The 18266-nt window shown below is 51.1% G+C and overlaps 2 protein-coding genes across 3 annotated transcripts in view; both read left to right on the top strand.

Annotated features, from left to right (window-relative positions):
* MEI1 (meiotic double-stranded break formation protein 1) overlaps nucleotides 1-9795 on the top strand; it is a 38683-nt gene extending 28888 nt beyond the window's left edge. Inside the window, exons 24-31 of the mRNA XM_039571084.1 lie at nucleotides 480-661; nucleotides 3034-3115; nucleotides 3563-3768; nucleotides 4482-4563; nucleotides 6562-6668; nucleotides 7488-7619; nucleotides 7783-7892; nucleotides 9189-9795. Of these exons, the coding sequence (XP_039427018.1) occupies nucleotides 480-661; nucleotides 3034-3115; nucleotides 3563-3768; nucleotides 4482-4563; nucleotides 6562-6668; nucleotides 7488-7619; nucleotides 7783-7892; nucleotides 9189-9234 (947 nt within the window). The 3' untranslated portion in view covers nucleotides 9235-9795. The remainder of the gene's footprint in view (nucleotides 1-479; nucleotides 662-3033; nucleotides 3116-3562; nucleotides 3769-4481; nucleotides 4564-6561; nucleotides 6669-7487; nucleotides 7620-7782; nucleotides 7893-9188) is intronic.
* A 5-nt stretch (nucleotides 9796-9800) lies between these two features.
* CCDC134 (coiled-coil domain containing 134) lies at nucleotides 9801-17870 on the top strand. 2 transcript variants are annotated; one of them, XM_039571559.1, is made up of 8 exons: nucleotides 9809-9889; nucleotides 13271-13441; nucleotides 13994-14111; nucleotides 14947-15068; nucleotides 15275-15359; nucleotides 15640-15821; nucleotides 16062-16133; nucleotides 16501-17870. In XM_039571559.1, the coding sequence occupies exons 3-8, from the start codon at nucleotides 14009-14011 to the stop codon at nucleotides 16624-16626; spliced, it is 690 nt and encodes a 229-aa protein (XP_039427493.1). In that variant the 5' UTR covers nucleotides 9809-9889; nucleotides 13271-13441; nucleotides 13994-14008; the 3' UTR covers nucleotides 16627-17870. The 2 variants fall into 2 exon arrangements, with proteins under 2 accessions (XP_039427494.1, XP_039427493.1); XM_039571560.1 differs by lacking the exon at nucleotides 13271-13441 and having other exon boundaries at nucleotides 9801-9889.
* Nucleotides 17871-18266: the final 396 nt, after the last annotated feature.

Raw genomic sequence — 18266 nt, 5'->3', positions numbered from 1 at the left:
GGTAAGGTGGATGTTTCCCCATCCAGACACAGCATTATAATTAACAAAGACCACTTTGTATTTTGGATGAAGTTTCTTAGGTTAAGGAGTTTGGTTTGGTTTTGCTGCCTCCTGATGATTCAAGAGTTGGCTGCTGAAAGACAGAATCACTGTATTTTTCTTGTTCATAAACACAGCAGTGGGCCTTTGATGCCTAGTTTGAAATATCCTGGTATTGTCATAGTTCAAAAAAATTAGACAATGCTAGGGAACAGCTCTAACCAGCCTTCCTATTGTGTTGTTAGTTGATTAGCTGGCTGAGCAGTTGCTTGTGCTGTGGGAGATGAATACCAGTAGCTGGACAGCCTTACTCACATGAGCTGTGGCAGCAGGGCTACCTCACTGCACCAGGGGTGTGCTCTGCACTTCTCTTGTGCTTGTCAAGATGGTTTAACCTGTGCCATCCCATCACCCTCCCTGATTATGTTTCTCCCATGCAGCAGTGGCTGTGCTGCTCTCCAACGTGTCCTTGCTAGAACTCCTGCAGAAGGTTTTGGAATGCACCTGGCTGTGGTCCCCTCCTTCCAGACCTGCTTACCTGTCATCTGAGGATGCCTTGCTGTGCTCTGGATGGCTGTTGGTGGCATCCCTTTTGCTTTATCAGCATCGCTACAGTACTGAGGTTAGAACCACTCTAGTGTTCAGAGTCAGCTCAGGGATAAACATAAAAATAAATATGTGTGTAAATATATATATATATATGTGTAAAAGTATTTTGCTTTGGCCTGTAATCTGATTGCATTGATTTCTCTTTTTTGTTGTTGTTCACAAGTTATTCCCCACTGCACTTCTCCATCAGGACTGGGAGCTAGCATGTGGCTGAAGGCCTGAGACACAAATCATTGAAGAGTTAGAGAAGGGCAAAAATCCTAGGGGGAGAAGTGCATGCCCAACCCTCCTGATCCAAGTCACTTTCCTCTTCAGGACAGAGCAAAATACATTTTAAAATCTTTCTCATGGGAAGACTGGGGGTGGAAGACACAGCTCCCATGTTGTAAACTGCTTTATCGTTACTAAAATGATCAATAGTGGAATAGAACCTATTATTGGAAAGTAAGTGTTCAATATTAGCAAGCTCTTACGAATGTGGGCAGCTGTCATTGTATTTGATGCTTTGCAGTCCAACAAGACAGCTAAGCTGGAGTTGTCAGCTGATAATGGAATTACAACTTTGAGGGAAGCACTTTCCAATGCCAATACAAGGGGAAATGTTTCCTTTTGAAGTATCTACCCAGACCTCTCTTGATATGGAGTTAAAGAGCATGTCATGAGTTGTGAGCTCTGCTCTTGCAGTTATGCCCAGTTATTGTCTTTGGGAGTTGTACCCCTATTTGCAGATGATAAAATCACATTAAGGACATGCATGCATGTGCACAGAAAAGCAAGGGTTGGATTTCTAATGCTGAGGGAAGATGTTTTCCAGAAGACCAACCCAGACCAAGTCTGCACCCATTACTTGGTCAGCGTGTGGCCTCTGCTTAGGGCTTAGAGCAGGGTACCTGTACAGACTGTCAGCTGTGGGAATGCAGCCTGACCCTGTTCTGTGAGCTGCTAAGTACAGCTTGCCTTCTCAGTTTCCAAGTCAGGACTGTGTCTGGTGTTGTGCCAGTCCCAAAAAGCATTCTAGTGTCAAGTGTTGAGCTTCATCTTCTGGGAGTGACACTCTCAGCTCATATTGATCCTTGCAGTGCAATCATTTAGCGGCTTATAAACCTGTTGCTTGGTTTTATCAATACCACTGGCCTGATGTGCTATCATATTCAACCCAGAATGCTTTTTGCACCAGAGATGAGGAAAGAAACTACAGCTACAGCTGGGAAAAGGAAAGGGTTCAAGACTGCTTCAGTGTTTCTAATCTTCAGCCTTTCTAAGTTGTCAGTGTTTCTAAACTTCTGCTGAACGGGAATAAGAGGAAGAGTCACTTCTCTTGCTTCTTTCTGCTGTTCAGTGTAGCTGGAGCTGCACAAAGCATCCTGGAGACCCTCGTAAGAGCACCTTTGTGGGTGCGAATGTGAGCCAATGGCGGGCTGTCTTCCTGAGCCTGGAGTTTTTTAAAGGAGAACAATGGCTCCAAGAAATGGCCACATTCATCTCAGGCTGATGTTAATAGTGAGGACTCGTCTGGCCATAGCCAACTTGCATCTTAGCTGTGTTACTGCTGCTAGCTTTACCCTGTGAATTAACAGGGCTCATAAATGGTAGGCCATTAAAGGCTTTGGCTTGTCAGTTCTGAGATGAGTAGCCACTGCCACCATGTTGCAGGACCTACTCCTAGTTCTCCTGTGGAATATTTCTCTCTTCAGAAGAGTATTTAAAGGAATCAGCCCTGTGATCCTTATGCCTGCCTTCCCATATCAACTGTCTGGCTTATTGAAGGGTTTGAACCCTTCTGGGGTTCTCTGAGCCTTCATGCCATTGCTGTTGAATGGCTGTTCTGTCAAGGAAACAATGTATTGAAGACTTCCCTCTCAAGCTGACCTTCCCTGTTTCACCTAGTTCCCAGGTCCCTAAACTCCTCTGCCACTTTTGCCCATGCAATAGTTCCTATCCCTGGGCTCCCTGCAGGCCCCAGCTCCAGCAGGCAGGGACAGCTTCTTGCCACTGCTGGGTTTTGGCTGCCTGGCTCCTCAGTCTTGCTGCCTCGTTCTGTGGCTAAGGTAGAGCGATTGCTGTTTTGTTTGGCGATTGCTTCTCCTGCCACTTCATGTGCTTGGTAGGCTGACAGCCACATGCCAGAGGGCCTGCAGGGAGTAGTGAGAACAAGACAGACGAGGTATGCTGTGGTTTGGAAGCTGTGCAGCTCTGGCAAGTGAAACTTGAGGGTCCAATGATGTAACTCCCCCTTCTGCATCAGCCTCCTGAATCCCTGTTGCTGTTGCCTTGGCTTTCAGTGGTCACCATGGGGTAGTATCTAAGGTCTAGAAGTATGTAAGGCAGCTTTCTCTGTGCTCCAAACCAGCACCACTTTTTCTCTTCTATTTAATTCTCTTGTAGGTTCATCAGACACTCTCTGTAGACCTTACAGAAGTCCTGAATGCAGTCATCTTCAGGAATAAGAAGCCAATCCTGCTGTTAGGTATTTTGCACCTGTTAGGGGGATTTGTCTGGAAGCAGCCACTAGTACCATGATACAAGCAACAAGGGAGAGCTGGTGACTGTGGAATGGAATGATGGGGGTGCTGGAGAGAATCTGGAAACTTTGATCCATTTGACTTTGTGTAACTGGTGGTGAAAAAAGGCAAAAGAGAACTGTCTGAAGTTCTTTGTTTGGACAGATCTTCCTTAGAGGTTGGAAGTGGCACCTGGAACTGAGTGTGAACTGTGTTAGTATCTCAGAGGAGGAGATGAACAAGGAAACCCATGTTGCCATTCCTGTCTGCAGCTGTCAGCAGCTGCCGGACAACTCTGGTGGGCTATTAAGCTCACATTTTCTCTCCTCTCCCATGTTATTGTACAGGCACCAACACACAGGGTAGGTCAGAGAAAAACACTGACACACACTAATAAGCATCTCCCTGTCTAGTGAGCATCATGCAGTTCCTGAGAGCTGTCCTGCGACAGAAGTTCTCCTCCTCCCTGCTGGTGATTGTGGGCCAAAACACAGCCCCAGGTGCTACTCAACCACAGCCATCATCACTGCAGGACACTGCCTTGCATCCCCTTGCCATGCAGCAGGTCTTCTCGCTTGTTGTCAGTCTGCAGAACCTTCTGGTGCATGTCCAGTTGCAGGTATATAAAATATGACTTTGGGAACAACAGCAGTGTTGGGCTTCAAGCAGGAACATTAACTTGAGAAGAAACCATCCAGTTGCAGAATCAAAGGGGCTCTCTGGTTTTTTTTCTTCCGCCTGCATTTCCCATCCCTTACAGACGTGATGAGGAGGAGGGAAAATGCTCTTGCTGCAGCACAGTGCAGTGAGAAAGAAGGTAAATCAAGCTATGCGGTGCTCCCTGCTGCTGAACTGGGTAGCTGAAATTCTGTGTACTAATAACAATCTCTGTCTTCCCATCTCCTTCTCTGCAGGGACACTACATCCATAGGGACAGATGTGGGAAAAGTGTAACAAATCCCAGTCCATCCCCCATGCCCCTGGCAAGGTGCTTTTGAGGGTAGTGAGTGCATCAGCATACATTTAACTTGCTCAAGTGATGCTGGGCTCCAGGGGTAGTACATCAGTTTACATTTAACTCTTAAGCTATGTTGGACTCCTATCTTTATTTTTTGGAGGCTGTTACTTATTATTTTTTAGTCTCAAAATAAGTAGCCGTACCTCTGTCTGGCTCCTTGATGTGACAGATAATTTGCAGCACATTGCATCCCTTGAAGGAGATGAAAGGTGTTATTTTCCTGTGCTGCATACTCTTCAGATCCTGACACTTCATGAATTTTCCTCTTGCAATAGCTGTTGACTGGGTTTTTTTTCTTTCTTTTGGTATTCCAGAAAGACTTGCTGCTCTCTCAGGCAGTGGTTGCCTGCCTGGAAACCTTAGTAGAATACCTGTATGAGAAGAACCAGGATGCTGGTAAAGTCTTCATGCTCTTTCTTCTCCTAGTTTCCCTCCTGCAGTGATTTTGAGCTCTTTGATCTCTATCCAGTAGTGCTCTGGAGCAAATGCTTAATGAGTTTATGCCAAATAAGAAAAGTTATTTGTATGCCTAAAGTTAATCTTGTGCTTTGTGGGATGAGATCACAGCGCCTGACTCCCCTGCAGGCATGAACCTTCACTTTGGCTCTGGACACCAAGATGCTTTCCAGAAGGTAAAAAGTAATTCTCCAACCCTGTAGGAGTGAAAGGTTTGGGAATGGAAGGAGTATAGGAATAGTCTTTGACTTTCAGACCGATTGTATCAAACCTTTAGACCATAAACATATTGGAGGAAGGATCTCAACATGATGTGTCTTACAAAAGGACAGTGTTGGTCACAGTTTGGCCCTGAAGGAAGGGAAGGGAGAACAGGGTACTAGGCAGCCTTAGGGAATGGAAGATGGAAATCTGGATTTCCAGGGGTGAATTTCAACCTTGGTTTCCAGAGTGTGTGTCAGACCTAATGTATACCATGTTTTCAGTATAACATAATATGACTGCATCGTACAGTTGGGGGGGAAGAAGAGACCCTTCTGCTTGTTGTCAGCCTCCTGCCACAAAGTCCAGGTGCTGGCTCTGTTCTTAAACGAGAAAGTTCTCTCTACCCTGACCTGTTCACTTCAGTTTTTTTAACACTAATAGAGAACAGGATGGAGTGAATGAACACCAGGCAAAAGGGACACTGGTGGGAGAGAGGAAGTGGTTGGATAAAGATGTAATACTGCAGATGAATGACAGCCAGTAGCTGAGGGGAGGGTATTAAAAGGCTGAATTAAAAAAAAAAAAAAAAAGGGTATGCTCTGCTGATTTGGGATTAAACTAATGAAGTGCTGCTGCAGCAACAGCTGAACCTGTCTGCTGTGGTGCTGAAGTTCACAACAAGAGTAACAAGAGTCTCCTTATTCTAAGCAGAATGAAGGTCATAGCTGTATTTGGCTGAAACATGAAAGAACACTGGAAAGAGTCTGTCCTGGGTTCTGCCCGTAGGAGTTGACTTGCTTGAGGCTTTCTAAAACCCTCTTTTAGTCCAGAGATATTTCCAAATGTGCAGAGTAGGCTCATGCACAGTGCTGGTACTTTCTCATTTTCCCCAGATGAAAGATATCCCCCAAATATTTTACATTATTTTTCAGTATTGTTTTCCTTTAGAAAAGATTCTTGTAGTGGCAATAGGGAGGTTATGTGACTGACAGTGGAAAAGAGACCTTTCTAACACTCTGGTGAGTTGCTATAGTGTAACAAGTTATGTCAGCTGATCTGTTTTATTTGTCCATCCCATGCTCCTAACCTGCAATAAATACAAGGTAATAACATTTTAATTTCAGCATTCAGTGAAAGACTTCATGCCATCACAGACTTATGGCCTTACCTAATATATGTTATGTTATCGTGTATGTTCATTAGTAAGAATATTTTCTCTACTGACTACATTGTCACTATCAGCCTGGCTGGTCCCCATAGTCCACTGTCTGATGCAGATCCAGGCTCAGTTTGTTCAGCTTCTGTTACAGGGCTTTCTTCATTACCCAAAGGGTATTCTGCAGCTAAATAAAAACTGAGGTCAGGAGAGATGTCCTCATATTGAAACCAGAGGGTATTATTTTTAAAACCCCAGGATAAATTTATTTTTTCACTGTTTTATGACATGCACCCCAGGAGAAGGTTTCTCCTCCTGTACCAGCACAAAGATGGACAGTATGTATTTTCTGCTTTGAAAAGCTGTTAAGCTTTTGTCCTCTTGACTGAACTCTTGCCCAGAGAGTGACAGATTAAAAGGCAAGTAAGAACAGTGCAAAATATCCCCTTAGTGTTTCACAGCATGGGGTCTAGGAGAGAAAACTTGGGGTCAGTATTGAAGACTGTCCTTAGCTGGGTTCAGCCCGTCACTTGGGCAGTTTTACAGCTGTCTTTGATTGGCTTCTCCTTCTCTCCCAGCTCTACATGTTGCTTCACAGCCGTGGCACCGATTCCTGCTCTTTACACTACTGAGTGGGGGCCAGAAGTCCTTTCTGCAGCCAGAAGTTCTCAGGCTGATGACTTTGGTGAGCAGCAGAAGGGTGGGCTGTTCCCCATCTTTCCCAGTATGTTGGTAAAATGCATGTGGGCTGGTTATTGGTACTTAACCTGCTACGCACACAGAGTCTCCGACACTGCTGTGGCTTTGTCTGGTGCTATATTTGTGCCCTATATTAATAATGATACTTTCAAGTGAACTTCCACACCCTGCAGAAACTGACTGCTGTTAGTGAGCACGTCCTGTTCTTCTGGTGTTGGTAGCATTTATTTATATCATCTAGGACCCCTGGGGAGGAGAGGGGAAGCTTGCAGAGAACATGCAACTGCTGTTACCAGTCAGGGAGCGAGCTGACTGCTCGGCATCACAGCTTGTCTCCCGTCTTCAGCCTTACAGACCTGACTTTTCAGGGCGGGGAGTTAGGGCAATATACTACCCTGCTGTATATGGGGTCTGTGGGCTAGAGGGGGAATGTGGTCCTACCCAGCAGAAATACTGAAGATATAGCCATCATGGCAGTGAATGAGAGGAAGGGTTATTAAGGTGAAACTTCCCCCTCCAAATATAAGATGGGTCTGTGAGTATTTGCTGTTCTTATTTCAGTTTTAAAAGGTTACCTCATTTATTTTAATTCCTTCCCAATTTAAACCAAAAAAAGTCTGGCTATAAATCAGAGCACCATCAACACATACTTGCACTGGTTCCATTAGAAGTGGTATAAAAATCAGGCCTGTGGTTAAGGTGCTGCAGAAATGGTACATAGAAGAGGTCTTTGCAAGTAATGAGTCACTGTTGCACTCTGTGGGTCTTCCACTATTTAATGTCTCTATTTTTTCCTTTGTTCAAGTTTGTGAGATATCAGAGCAGCAATATTATTTCTCAAAAAGAAATTAGCCAGATTGTTCAGGAGGCAGCAGAAGCCAACTTAGCAGAGCTGCCTGAGGCCACATCTTGTGCTCTTCACCTCTTCCTTTGTCAGGTAAGAGAGCAGTGACTGCCTGGGAAAATGGGAAGGGAATCCCTAGGTGTTTCAGCCTTTGAAGATCTCATTGCTCTGTGTGGAGATGAGGGAGGCAGTATGAAGGAACAAGCCCAGCAGTTTTCTGTTGTTCTGGAAATCATTCTTTTTTCTGACCCCTCAGATTCAGAGCAGTCATTGTCAGGTGGAGCCAGAGCAGTCAGGGATCATTCAGACCTTGCTGGATCGCCTCTTGGGACAGAGAACCACGTGTGTAAAACATCAGGACATTGTGTATCCTTTGCTGGGCAGATGCCTTTGATAGCTGATGTGTGTGGTAGGTGTAACAGAGGTAGATGGGATATTTAATCTGCTGCTCCTTCTCTTGTTCCAGCTGAAGGCAAACAAAATTGAAAATCTCTGAGTGGCTTCTACACTTGGCTAACTTTGGGATGAAAGACTTCATCATGTCCTCATCTGAGAAGACATTTGGGAAATGAGGAGACAGTTGGGATTAAAGATGGGTCTACGTGCTGGGTTTGCATTAATCTATAAGGCAGAGGTGGTCTGATGAAAGGGGAGCAGGCTGGGGAATCTGTGGCTTCAAAGCAGTAACAATCCCTGTATTGATTTCCCTGGAGGATGAGCAATGAGTTAATCTCTGTTTGCATGCCATCTAGTGCCAGTATGCCCATGAAGTAGTGGAAACTCAAATATAACTCGGGCACTTTCAAAACACGGAGAGCATTTGGGAACCACTGAGTGGCGTTACCAGATTTTATTCTGTTTGGGCCTAGAGTCTGCCTCTGTGAACTGAATCCTCCTCTTCTCTGGTGATGGAGGCAGGGGCCACTCCCAGATGCCTTGTGGAGAAAGAAGGAACCTGATGCAGTATTTGTTGTTTTCTCGAACTTTTTTTCTTGCCTTCCTGTTTTCATCATGCTGCATTGCCTCAGACATGTAGCAATGATGGAAGTGGCCATGGCAGCGATTTCCTGTGGGTGTGGGGACTTCCTTCACTATGGGATGCTGTCATCAGCCAAGTGTAGAGTATGTGGTGGGTGAGGTGTTTGTCCTGTGAGGAGTAGCTTGTCCACATGCTTACCCCCCAGTGTGATATTACTGCACTGTTGTGAGACACTCAGAGGGCAAGTTGTCCTGGTGGAGGCCATCAAGCCTCCATTTTCCACTCCATTTTGCTTCTCCATACAGGGATGAAGGAATTTGGATGGGAGGTTTTGTTACATTGCTGAAGTTACTTTTCATTTCTGGCTTTTTTCATGTATTAAGAAACCTTCAAATCTTGGTGGTTAGGAAGGATCTTAGATGCACTTCAAGTGCAGCAGTGGGGCTACATGAATAAGATAGTCATGGACATGGAAGAAAAAAATCCTCTGGTCAAAGTCGAGCTTTGACTTTTCTTCAGGTTTACCTACACTGATGTTTCTCACGTATGTTGCGAGTGAGGTTCCCTGGCTTGGGGAGGGTTGGTTTAGTAATGAAAACTTCCTGTCAGTGATATGTCAAATGTGGGAATTCCCACAGCATGCATGCCTTTCCTTTGGTTTCCACTCATGCTGTCAATGACAGATGTCTGGGAAGCGTGGCAGTGTCCGTCTCACACATTGCAGATTGAAATGAGAAGATACAGTGCCCAGAGCAGAGGAACAAAGCAAGAATGTAGCAGGAGACCCCATCCTGCCGTTTATTCCCAGTGAGTAGTAGGGAGAAGATGGACAAAGGAAATCACTTGTTGCTCATTTTCAGCAAAAGATTTGTTGAAATTAAAAAGTTCTGTTACTGAAACGGCTCCGTTTCCCTTTCTGTGCGAGATAAGGCTTGGTTGATGCCCTTCATATATCAAAATACAGACCTGCCTGGGGAAACGATGTCGCACAGGGATGCTGTGGAAGAGGTGCTCTGTTCACCCGCCTTGCCTGATGGGACTGCGGGGTGGCCCCTTTGCTCTGGGCTGAAAGGGGCGGTGGGGGCTCAGCCAGGATCCCGGGGGAAGCAGATACGCTGCCTGTTCCGTAGGGATGAGGAGACTTTTTCCAGCTCACGAGTGACCCGTTCGACTACAACCGCAGCCCCCGCTGTCCTGTTGCCTCCAGACCCCCCAAGTGCCCGCCGGTGCGCGGCCGGTGCCGGTGCTGGGGCGGGGCGGGGGCTCAGGAAGTGACACGGCGGGGCGGAGCGGCGGAGCGGCGGTGGCGGCGGCCGCGGCAGCAGCAGCATGGCAGCGCGGCGGGCGTGAGCGCCGGCCTCGGCACCCGGCACCCGGCCCGCAGGTGGGGGACCGGCCGCGCCGCCCGGGAGCCTTCCCCGGCCCGGGAGTCCCAGCGGGGCCGGGGGGGGAGCTGCCCGGCCGTGGCGGGGCAGGAGGGAAGGGGGGGAGCAGCCCTGGGGCTGCTCCGGGGGCACCGGGGGACGGGGCGGACGTGTCCGGTGCTCCCCGAGCGAGACCTGCGAGGGGCACTCCTCCCGGGCAGCCGGGGTGGCCGGTGAGCGGGGCGGGCAGTGCGGCCCCGGGACACCTCGCTGGACCCTGGGTTAAAGGGCTGTGCCCGACGGGCTCTGCCTGCCGTCGCCGCCTGCTCGCCCTGCTCCTCCTTGTCCCGCGCTGGAGCCGCGGGAGGAGCGGGCCGCCGCGGCTCCGGGGAGCTGCCGTCCCGCCCCGAGGGTTCGCATCCTCTCGTGTCGCTCCTGCTACGTCCACTTGACACGGCTCCGGGTGGGTTTCCCGCAGCGCGGCCGGGGTAGGCTCGGCTAATCCCCTTTGCACTCCGCCGTCCCTGTGTGGTTGCCGTTACTTTGAGCGCAGCTTGCAGGAGAATCCCATCTCCCGGAGCCGGTGGCTGCCCGAGCCCCTCAGGGTGCTTCTGAACCCCTCCGGCAGGACGCGAGGCACGAGGGTAGCCTGGGATGGACCCGTTCCTGCTGTAAATCACAGCAGGAAATCGGGGCTACAGAATCCTGTGGTACGCAAGCTTCTGGGCTTGGTGGTTGGGGGACTTTGGAGATGAGCAGGTGTAAATGGCCAGTGCTGTTTCAACTGAAGCAGCTGGTCCTGTAAGCCCCATATAGATATGTCTTAGAGGAGTCTGAGCAGCGGTGTTTCACTTCTGAAGCTTTTGGTTCAGCTGTAACAAGAGATTAATCCTCATCTGGTTGTTGGAGGAGCAGCTCAGGAATGCATTCGTGGGGCAGGGAGTTTTCATTCCTTGTTTTGCCACAGTGTTCTCTTGGCAAAGGATGATGCTTTCCCCCCTACATTTCAGTGCCTGCAGAGGGGAGGTGGGGAGGGGGGGGGTGGTTTGTGCAGAAGTCTCTCCTGGGAACCAAAGCATTGCAGCATGGTTCTGCCTTGCAAGCTCATTAAGTGAATAAATCTCAGGGATGCTTGGTTCAGATGAGGCTCCTGCAGGAAAATTTATAAAGTAATTGAAAACATTTTAATGGGAAGTACTAACCATCTATAACACAGCATCTGTTGTCATGTCTTTGGAAAAACACATCTAAATTAAGAGGCTGGGAGACAGTGAGACAGACTGGTAGGCTTGCTGCTGAAATGGCCAGCTGGCCAGAGCTGCAAGGCGATGTTGGTGGAAACTCCTTTCCATCTGTAGCATCAGGCCAGGCCCTGGCTCCCTGGACTTCTCCCTGAAGCAGCAGGCAGAGCTGTCTTTGGCAGAAATCAATTCAGGGAGGAGCAGGAAGGGAAGAGAGGAGCAGCTCTGCAGTGTTTCTGTCTCATCTCATCCCTCAGCGGGTATGAAGACACGAGAGAGTGTTCATGGGGAAAGCATGGATGAACATCTGTAAGGAGCTTTGGCATCTCTGCACTTACACAGTGTGGCTTGGAGAGGAAGGCATGTCCTCTGCTGTTAAAATGGGGTGAAATTGCCAGGGCAGCGAAAGGAAATAAATCTGAGGTAGTCCCACATGGCATCAGCAGCCTCAACTTCCTGTGCATGAGAGAAACAACTGGGCCCTGCTTCATTTTCACTGGCATATTTCAGCTATGATGGACAATGGCAAGTAAATAGCTTTGATGTAAGAATGAGTGCCAGCAGATCAGATGAAAAGGTGATGAGCTTCTGGTATGGTGTGGTTCTCCAGTCCTCTACTTCTGCCCTTGTCCTATGGGACAATCTTTAGGGCTGGTGTAGGAGGATCTGATTTTCATTTTCATTGAAAGCATTGGCCATCTATACCACAGCATCTGCTGTTGTGTCTCTGATGAAGCCCGTCACTGTTCCAAAGCAGCCAGGCAGGCTGGTGGACCTTGTGCTGCAGCAACCGGCTGGTCGGCAGCTGCTTTGGCCCAGAGCTGTGCTCTGCTCTGCTGGTGCCTTCAACAGGGTTTTTTGCAGCTCATCTTCCCCCTTGTAGCACCTGCAGAACATCCTCCAGACACCCCATTCTGATGTTGGAAACGGGATGCAGCAGCCCCTGCCCTAACCAAGCACACTTGGACTGCCATGGGCAGCATGGCAGAGCTGTTGTGAGCAGCATTTCTACTCTTTGCCATCCAGCCTGGTCTGGAGGCCACTCGCTGCCTCCAATGTCTCTTTCCAGCTCTCCATGAGCATGGCAAATAGCCAGCCTAGTCCTGATGGTGGTATGTCTGATCCGAGGGGCAAACAGGAGCCTGAGTCCCAGGGCAATCACTCTTTGTGCTCTTGCATTGCTGCACTTCCTCCTCCCCAAGAGCTTGGGAGGGAGTGAGCAGCTGTGGGGGGCTCTGCAGAGGGGGGAGACCTGCACCACCTCGCTGAGCCAGGCCCTGGGTCCTTGGGTCATGGTTTTTGGCAGGGTGAAGCAGTCTCTTGGAAGCTGACCAGGCTGGTAGGTCCAGCAGAAAGAACATCTGTTTGCCTGGGCTGGAGAATTTTCCTTTCAGCCTTGACTTGTTGGTGTGCTTTGTGGCATTTAGGATGGCTGGAATATGGCTTAAGCCTCACACCACAGTGGGCAGAGGGGACAGACCCCAAGCCTGGCTTGGGGATTTGTGCTGCCATGCTGGCTCTGCACTGTGTCAGAAACATGGAGCATGTTGCTGAGCCCACACCAGGGGCAGCCATGTCTTCTTCAGTAACTGGTTGTATTTACTCTGGTCTGTTCCCTTCCAGGGGTGCTGCCTTTTACAAAGCACAACAGCAAAACATTTCAGAGGGTTTCTCATGTTTGTCTGACACTGTTCCCCTGCCTGTGCTGGGGGCATGAAGATGCTTGGCTTGGCCTCGGCAGGAGGTACATGGTGGGAACTGCTGCTGATCCTTGCAGGGCTGGGAGAGCTGTTGGTGCTGTCTGTTTTGTCTCTTTCATGGGCCTGGAGTTGAAGAAATTATATTTGTTTAAAAAAGAAAAGCAACAAGAAAAAAACAAGAAGGGATTTGTTTTAGTTTCAGTCTTAGGGCATTGCAGAGACAGGTTTGGCTGGGCAGGCAAACTCAGACTCAAGAGGGCAGTGGGTCATAGTGGTGGCATTACACATCTGCCTTTCCCTGGGGAGCAGGAGGTGGCTCAGACGATGCCTCTGAAGGAGGCTTCTGTTGCTTCTGTAATTGCCAGTGGCCTGTGCTCAGCTGTGTGGAAACCTCGTGCCTCCTGACAGACCGCCTTGAGTTCTGCTGTCTGGGGACTGAGGTACTGCTCTCCTTTTCCAGGCACAGACTGTCCAAGAGGGTCCTCATTCTCAAGGACCTTTTCCTCCAGCCGTTGACTTTGTCTGAGGGACCTTTGTGGTCAGGAGCAGCTCTGCCCAAGAGCATCCCAGCAAAGCCTCAGACACTGCCTGGGAAGGGACTCGTTTGGAGGGAAGGGGAAGTTACCACCAGGTCAGCCAACTGTTGCTTTTTGGTGTGGGGTCCGCAGCTGGCACCCAGCTTGTAGTGAGGGGAAGGGTCCAGGTACCAGCACTCCAAGGGGTGAAGGGAGGTCGCTGAACTGGTTGAACGTGGCACTTGAAGGTGAGATGGACTTCAGCCCCTCGGTGATCCTTCTCTTCCTTCCAGACCTGCTGTTTTGGTTGTTGGGCTGCTCTGCCTCGCAAACCCAACAAAAAGCTAGCTGTTATTTTTGGAAACAAGGGTAGGACTTAATTTTTCTGCTGAGTCAGTGCTTGGTCAGATCCCTGGGGGCTGGCAGTGCAGGCAGGTAGAGAGAAGAGGGAGACCAGGGCTTCACTTGCAGGAGAGAGCAGGCTGGCTGCAGCATCACCATGTGGCTCTGCTCTGGCCACTGTATTTCTCAGACCACTCATGGGGAGAGGTGGGCAAGGACCCTGGTGTCAAGGGCAGTGTGCCATCAGTCCCAAGTGGCTTGTGTGACTTCTCCTTTTGGTAAGCCTCCTCACTGGTCATTGGTTTTGTTGGTTTGTTTTCTTCCAGGCTGCAGCAGCCAACATGGATTTTCTCATCATCTGCCCCTTTCTGCTGGCATTGCTGCTGTCCCAGGGCAGCTTCACAGACCTGGAGAAACAGAGAGTAGACTCTGGCTTGGAAATCTGTATCCTCTGCAGCCTGCCCCTCATGACACACGTATGCGCTAATGGCTACAGAGGCTGGAGGGAGCTCATGCACAGGGAAGGGGTCAGAGACCATGGAAAGGGGCACAAGGAAGTGGAAAAGAGAGGATCCAGAAGCACTGGGAAGTTGCTACTTTGCCCCTCTGTAGATGGGCTTTAGCCAAGCTCCTGGGTTTGCTAACCAATTGCTTGGCTTGGCATAGGAGCAGAAATGGCAGCAATGCCTGCTGTTCTTCTTTCTGCTCCATTGTGCTGGGCACTGAGCACATTTCCCAGTCTGCTCTTGGAAGTGGCATGGCCAGCCAGGAGGCAGAGCATGCCTGCACATCTCAGTGCTTTGGGGTCACCAGCTGGGATGGTGGAAGAGGGCTCCTGGGCTTGTGGCACTTGGTCTCCTCTGTGCCACAGGCATTTTTTGCCCATGAGGAGGTGGGCTAATGCAAGCCCTTCTTAGCACGCAGCAGCATCCCCTGGTGAACAGGCAAAGAATGAAAACATGATGAGTATGTGGAGACACGTGGGGAAGGTGGCAGTTCATGTTCCTCCTCCAGCCCATCAGCTAGAGCACAGACTGGCAAATAGAAAGCTCTCCACAAGCTCCCAGCATTGTTAAGGGTGCTTAACCCACCTGCTGGGGTGTTTGGGCAAGGGGTTCACTGTAAATCTGTGTTTCATCCTGGCTGAGGTGCTGCCACCCAGCCGTCAAACACCTCAAAGAGAACTGGGGGGGGCTGGGATGGTGCCAGGGGCCCGGTGGAGGGGGGAGAGCAGCAGTGTGGTGGGAGAGTGTCGACAGTGCCCTTGACAGCAGTGCAGATAAGAAGCTGTTTGAGGTGAAGCGCAAGGACCAGATGAATGCTCTGAAGAACTTGATTGAGCTCAATGACATCAACCAGCAGTACAAAATCATTGACATCATGCTCAAGGGACTCTTCAAAGTAAGCCACAGTGCAGGCTGCACTCTGTGCCCACAAGGGTGGAAAGAAATGGGAAGGGTTGGGGGCTTCTGTGAAGTGTGTGGCAGGTGAGCTTTAGGACCTGAAGGGAGGGTGCCGTGGGGTTTCAAAGTGGGGCAGCTGTGGCAGCACCTCCAGGGTACAGGGCGGGGCTGGCAGGACAGGGCGGTAACCAAGGGCTCTGGCAGGTGCTGGAGGACTCCCGTGCTGTGCTCATCGCCGCTGATGTGCCTCCTGATGGGCCCTTCCCTCAGGACGAGAAGATAAAGGATGGTAGGTCCTTTCTGGTTTTTACACCTCTCCTTTTTATGGTGCTCTGGTGCACCACAGACATTCTTTCTGGGATCAGTGCTGGGGTAGGTACAAAACCCTTGTGTGTCCAGACCAGACCTGGGCTGGTCCCTGTCTGTTGGGGACCCTGTTGCTGCCTCTCTGACCGGTTCATACTGGGGAGTCTATTGGTCTGCCCTCAGCCTCCCCACCTCATGGCAGGAACACGAGTGCCAGTGGGATGGGGCTGCTGTGCTGATGGGGCTGGTGGCTGTCCCCACAGCATACTCCCACGTGGTGGAGAACACTGCCTTCTTCGGGGACGTCGTCCTGCGCTTCCCCAAGATTGTGCACCACTACTTTGACCGCAACTCCAACTGGAACAGCCTCATCCGCTGGGGCATTGGCTTCTGCAACCTGACGGGTGTGTTCGAGCAGGGACCCCACTCCCAGGTCCTGCGGCTGGTACGGCTCTTCATCCCCCCTGCCATGACCCCTCTCTCCTGCTAGGCCGGGGGGGTGAGGGTTTTGGGGTAAAAGGAAGGCAGGGGCCCCCAGTGTCTGGGGGCTGTCCTTGAGCTGAGGGATGGGGGAAGAGCATAGAGCATAGATGGGACTGGTGGGAGAGTAGGGGACTCTGGTCACAGCTGGGGGATGTGACTGGGAGGCACCACTCCCCAGTGAGGTCTCCCCTTTGCTCTGCAGATGGCTCAGGAGCTCGGAATCAGTGAGAAATCGCCGGATTACCGCAATCCCTTTAAAACAGACCAGTCAGAGGTAAGATGGCAATGCTTCCAGCTTGTCTTGTGTGCTTCCCCATCCCTGTTGCAGCTCCAGACGGCTGGCTGGGGAATGGAATGGGTGGCTTGTGGGGAATGGCCAAAAGCCCCTGTCACTGAGTAAGCATGGCTGAAACATGAACACTGAATTCCCCATCTGTGGTCTACTTTGGGCACCTGGTGCCCTCTTTCCCATTCTGTGGCCACCTGCCTCATGGTCGAGACTATTTGCTTCATGCTGCATCTGTCCTCAAAGCTCCCTGGACTGTGAGGCTTGTGTGTTGGCTTTGGTGGGTTTGGAGGGGCTGTGCCTCTGAGAGGCTGTGGGTGCTCCTCCATGCTGACCCCTTGCTATCAACCCACAGTTTTTCCCCAGTGCTGACACCTTTCAGAAGGCGCTGCGGGATGAGGAGAAGAGGAGGAAGAAGGAGGAAAAGCGGAAGGAGATCCGCAAGGGCCCACGCATCTCCCGCTCCCAGTCAGAGCTGTAGCACGTGGGGACTTGCGCCTTGCAGTGGGGGTGGCACCACTGGGACACAGAGTGGCTTGCTCCCTTCTCGGCAGCCTTGGGCCAGTGCCTGGCAGTTTCCTTTCCATTTGTGCCGTGGGTTTTGTTTTGTTGCCTTTCCTTTTCGTTCAGTGGATGTTGGGTGGTGGTGCTGGTGGGTTGCCCCAATGGGGCTTAAGTGGGGTACCCCTTCTCCAGAGGTAAAGCACAGACAGGAAAGCAGTGGGGCCATCCCCTGGTCAGGGTGTTGTTGCCTGTGGGGATGTAGGGTGTGGGGGACACGCCCCTGGTGGAGCCCAGGGATCGCTCCTGATCACAGCACACCCCATGCTGAACGTGCCTCCTCCGACATGGGTGGGCTGGGGAGTGCATCACACCAAACAGCCTCATGAGCAATGCTGCTTCTCTCAGTTTTGGTTTTCATTTTGTTAAACGAGTGATCTCATTGGTACCCCCCACTGGGTTCTACCTGGTCTCTGCACAGCTGCTACCTCTGCCACATCAGCCCTCCCTTTTTCCCAGCGGCTGTTTCACCAAGCAACATGCATTTCAGTGTCCAGACGTAGTTGAAAATGCCGATAGCAGGTGTTCCTGGCCGATGGCATCCCGTGGCCACTGCAGGGCATTCCCGCAGAGAGGCAAACACCCGGTGAATTTTTGGACAGGAGGTATTTCGGTACTTGGCCTCTTTGCAGGCAATGGGTGCAAGCAGTGCTGATGCTGAAGATGCTGGGGGAACCAGCCCCGAGCTACTGAGAGCCTGTCCTGCCCCCCATGCCCCATCCCTCCTCTTTGGGGCTCATCCTCTCTAAATGAGTCCCCGAAGCCCCTTGTCAGGGGAACAGCCAGATGAGGGCATGTGGCGATAGCAGGGCCGAAGTAGGGAGGGAGCCAGCTGAGGCGCTGTGACGCTCCACCGGGTGTCTGGGCTGCCGTGGGGGCAGAGGTGAGGGGCTGGCCCCAGGACCCGACACAGCCACCCTCAGATTTCTCACCGACGCTGATGGCCTCGCACCAGAGCAAGCTCTTGCACAGGGGTCTTCTCCAAAGAGCAGGTGCTCTCTGTCGGGCTGGTGGCATCACAACCTTGGAGGAAAGGGAAACGTCCCGAATTTTTTAACAGCAGAGCCAAGTCCCTCCAGTGGGGGGAGGGGGTGGCAATGGGCGCATTTTTTCGGTTTTTCTCGAATAAAATTGACTTTATTTTTTTTTTTTTAAGTAGAAGAATCCTGGCTCTTGCTCCCGTTCCTGCTGGGAGCGGGTGTGCGCCAGAGCGCGTCGAGGCTGGCCCCTCAGGAGGTGAGGGTCCGTGGGCGCTGCGGAGGGAAGGACAAAGCCCATGCCCTACCCACCGCCGCCTTGCAGCTGGCCTTTCCGCCGGGCATCCTGGCGGCATGCCGGGTCGCGAACCCTGCCCCGGCCGCGTTTCCCGTGGGCAGCGGAGGAGGCGGCGGCGGCGGCGGTGCCGCTGCCCCGCGCGGGCGGCCCCGCCCCCTCATGAATATTCTGCGCGCGGGGGCGGGGCGGGCTATGCTAATCGCAGCTGCTGATCGCTGACGCGCCATCACACCACGCGCCGCCGCGGCCGCCGATTGGCCGGGGGCGACCTGGTCCCATTGACAA

The sequence above is a fragment of the Corvus cornix genome, chromosome 1A (genome assembly GCF_000738735.6).
Source record: "Corvus cornix cornix isolate S_Up_H32 chromosome 1A, ASM73873v5, whole genome shotgun sequence".
NCBI classification, from domain to species: Eukaryota; Metazoa; Chordata; class Aves; order Passeriformes; family Corvidae; genus Corvus; species Corvus cornix.
This window is presented reverse-complemented; position numbering and strand designations above follow the sequence as displayed.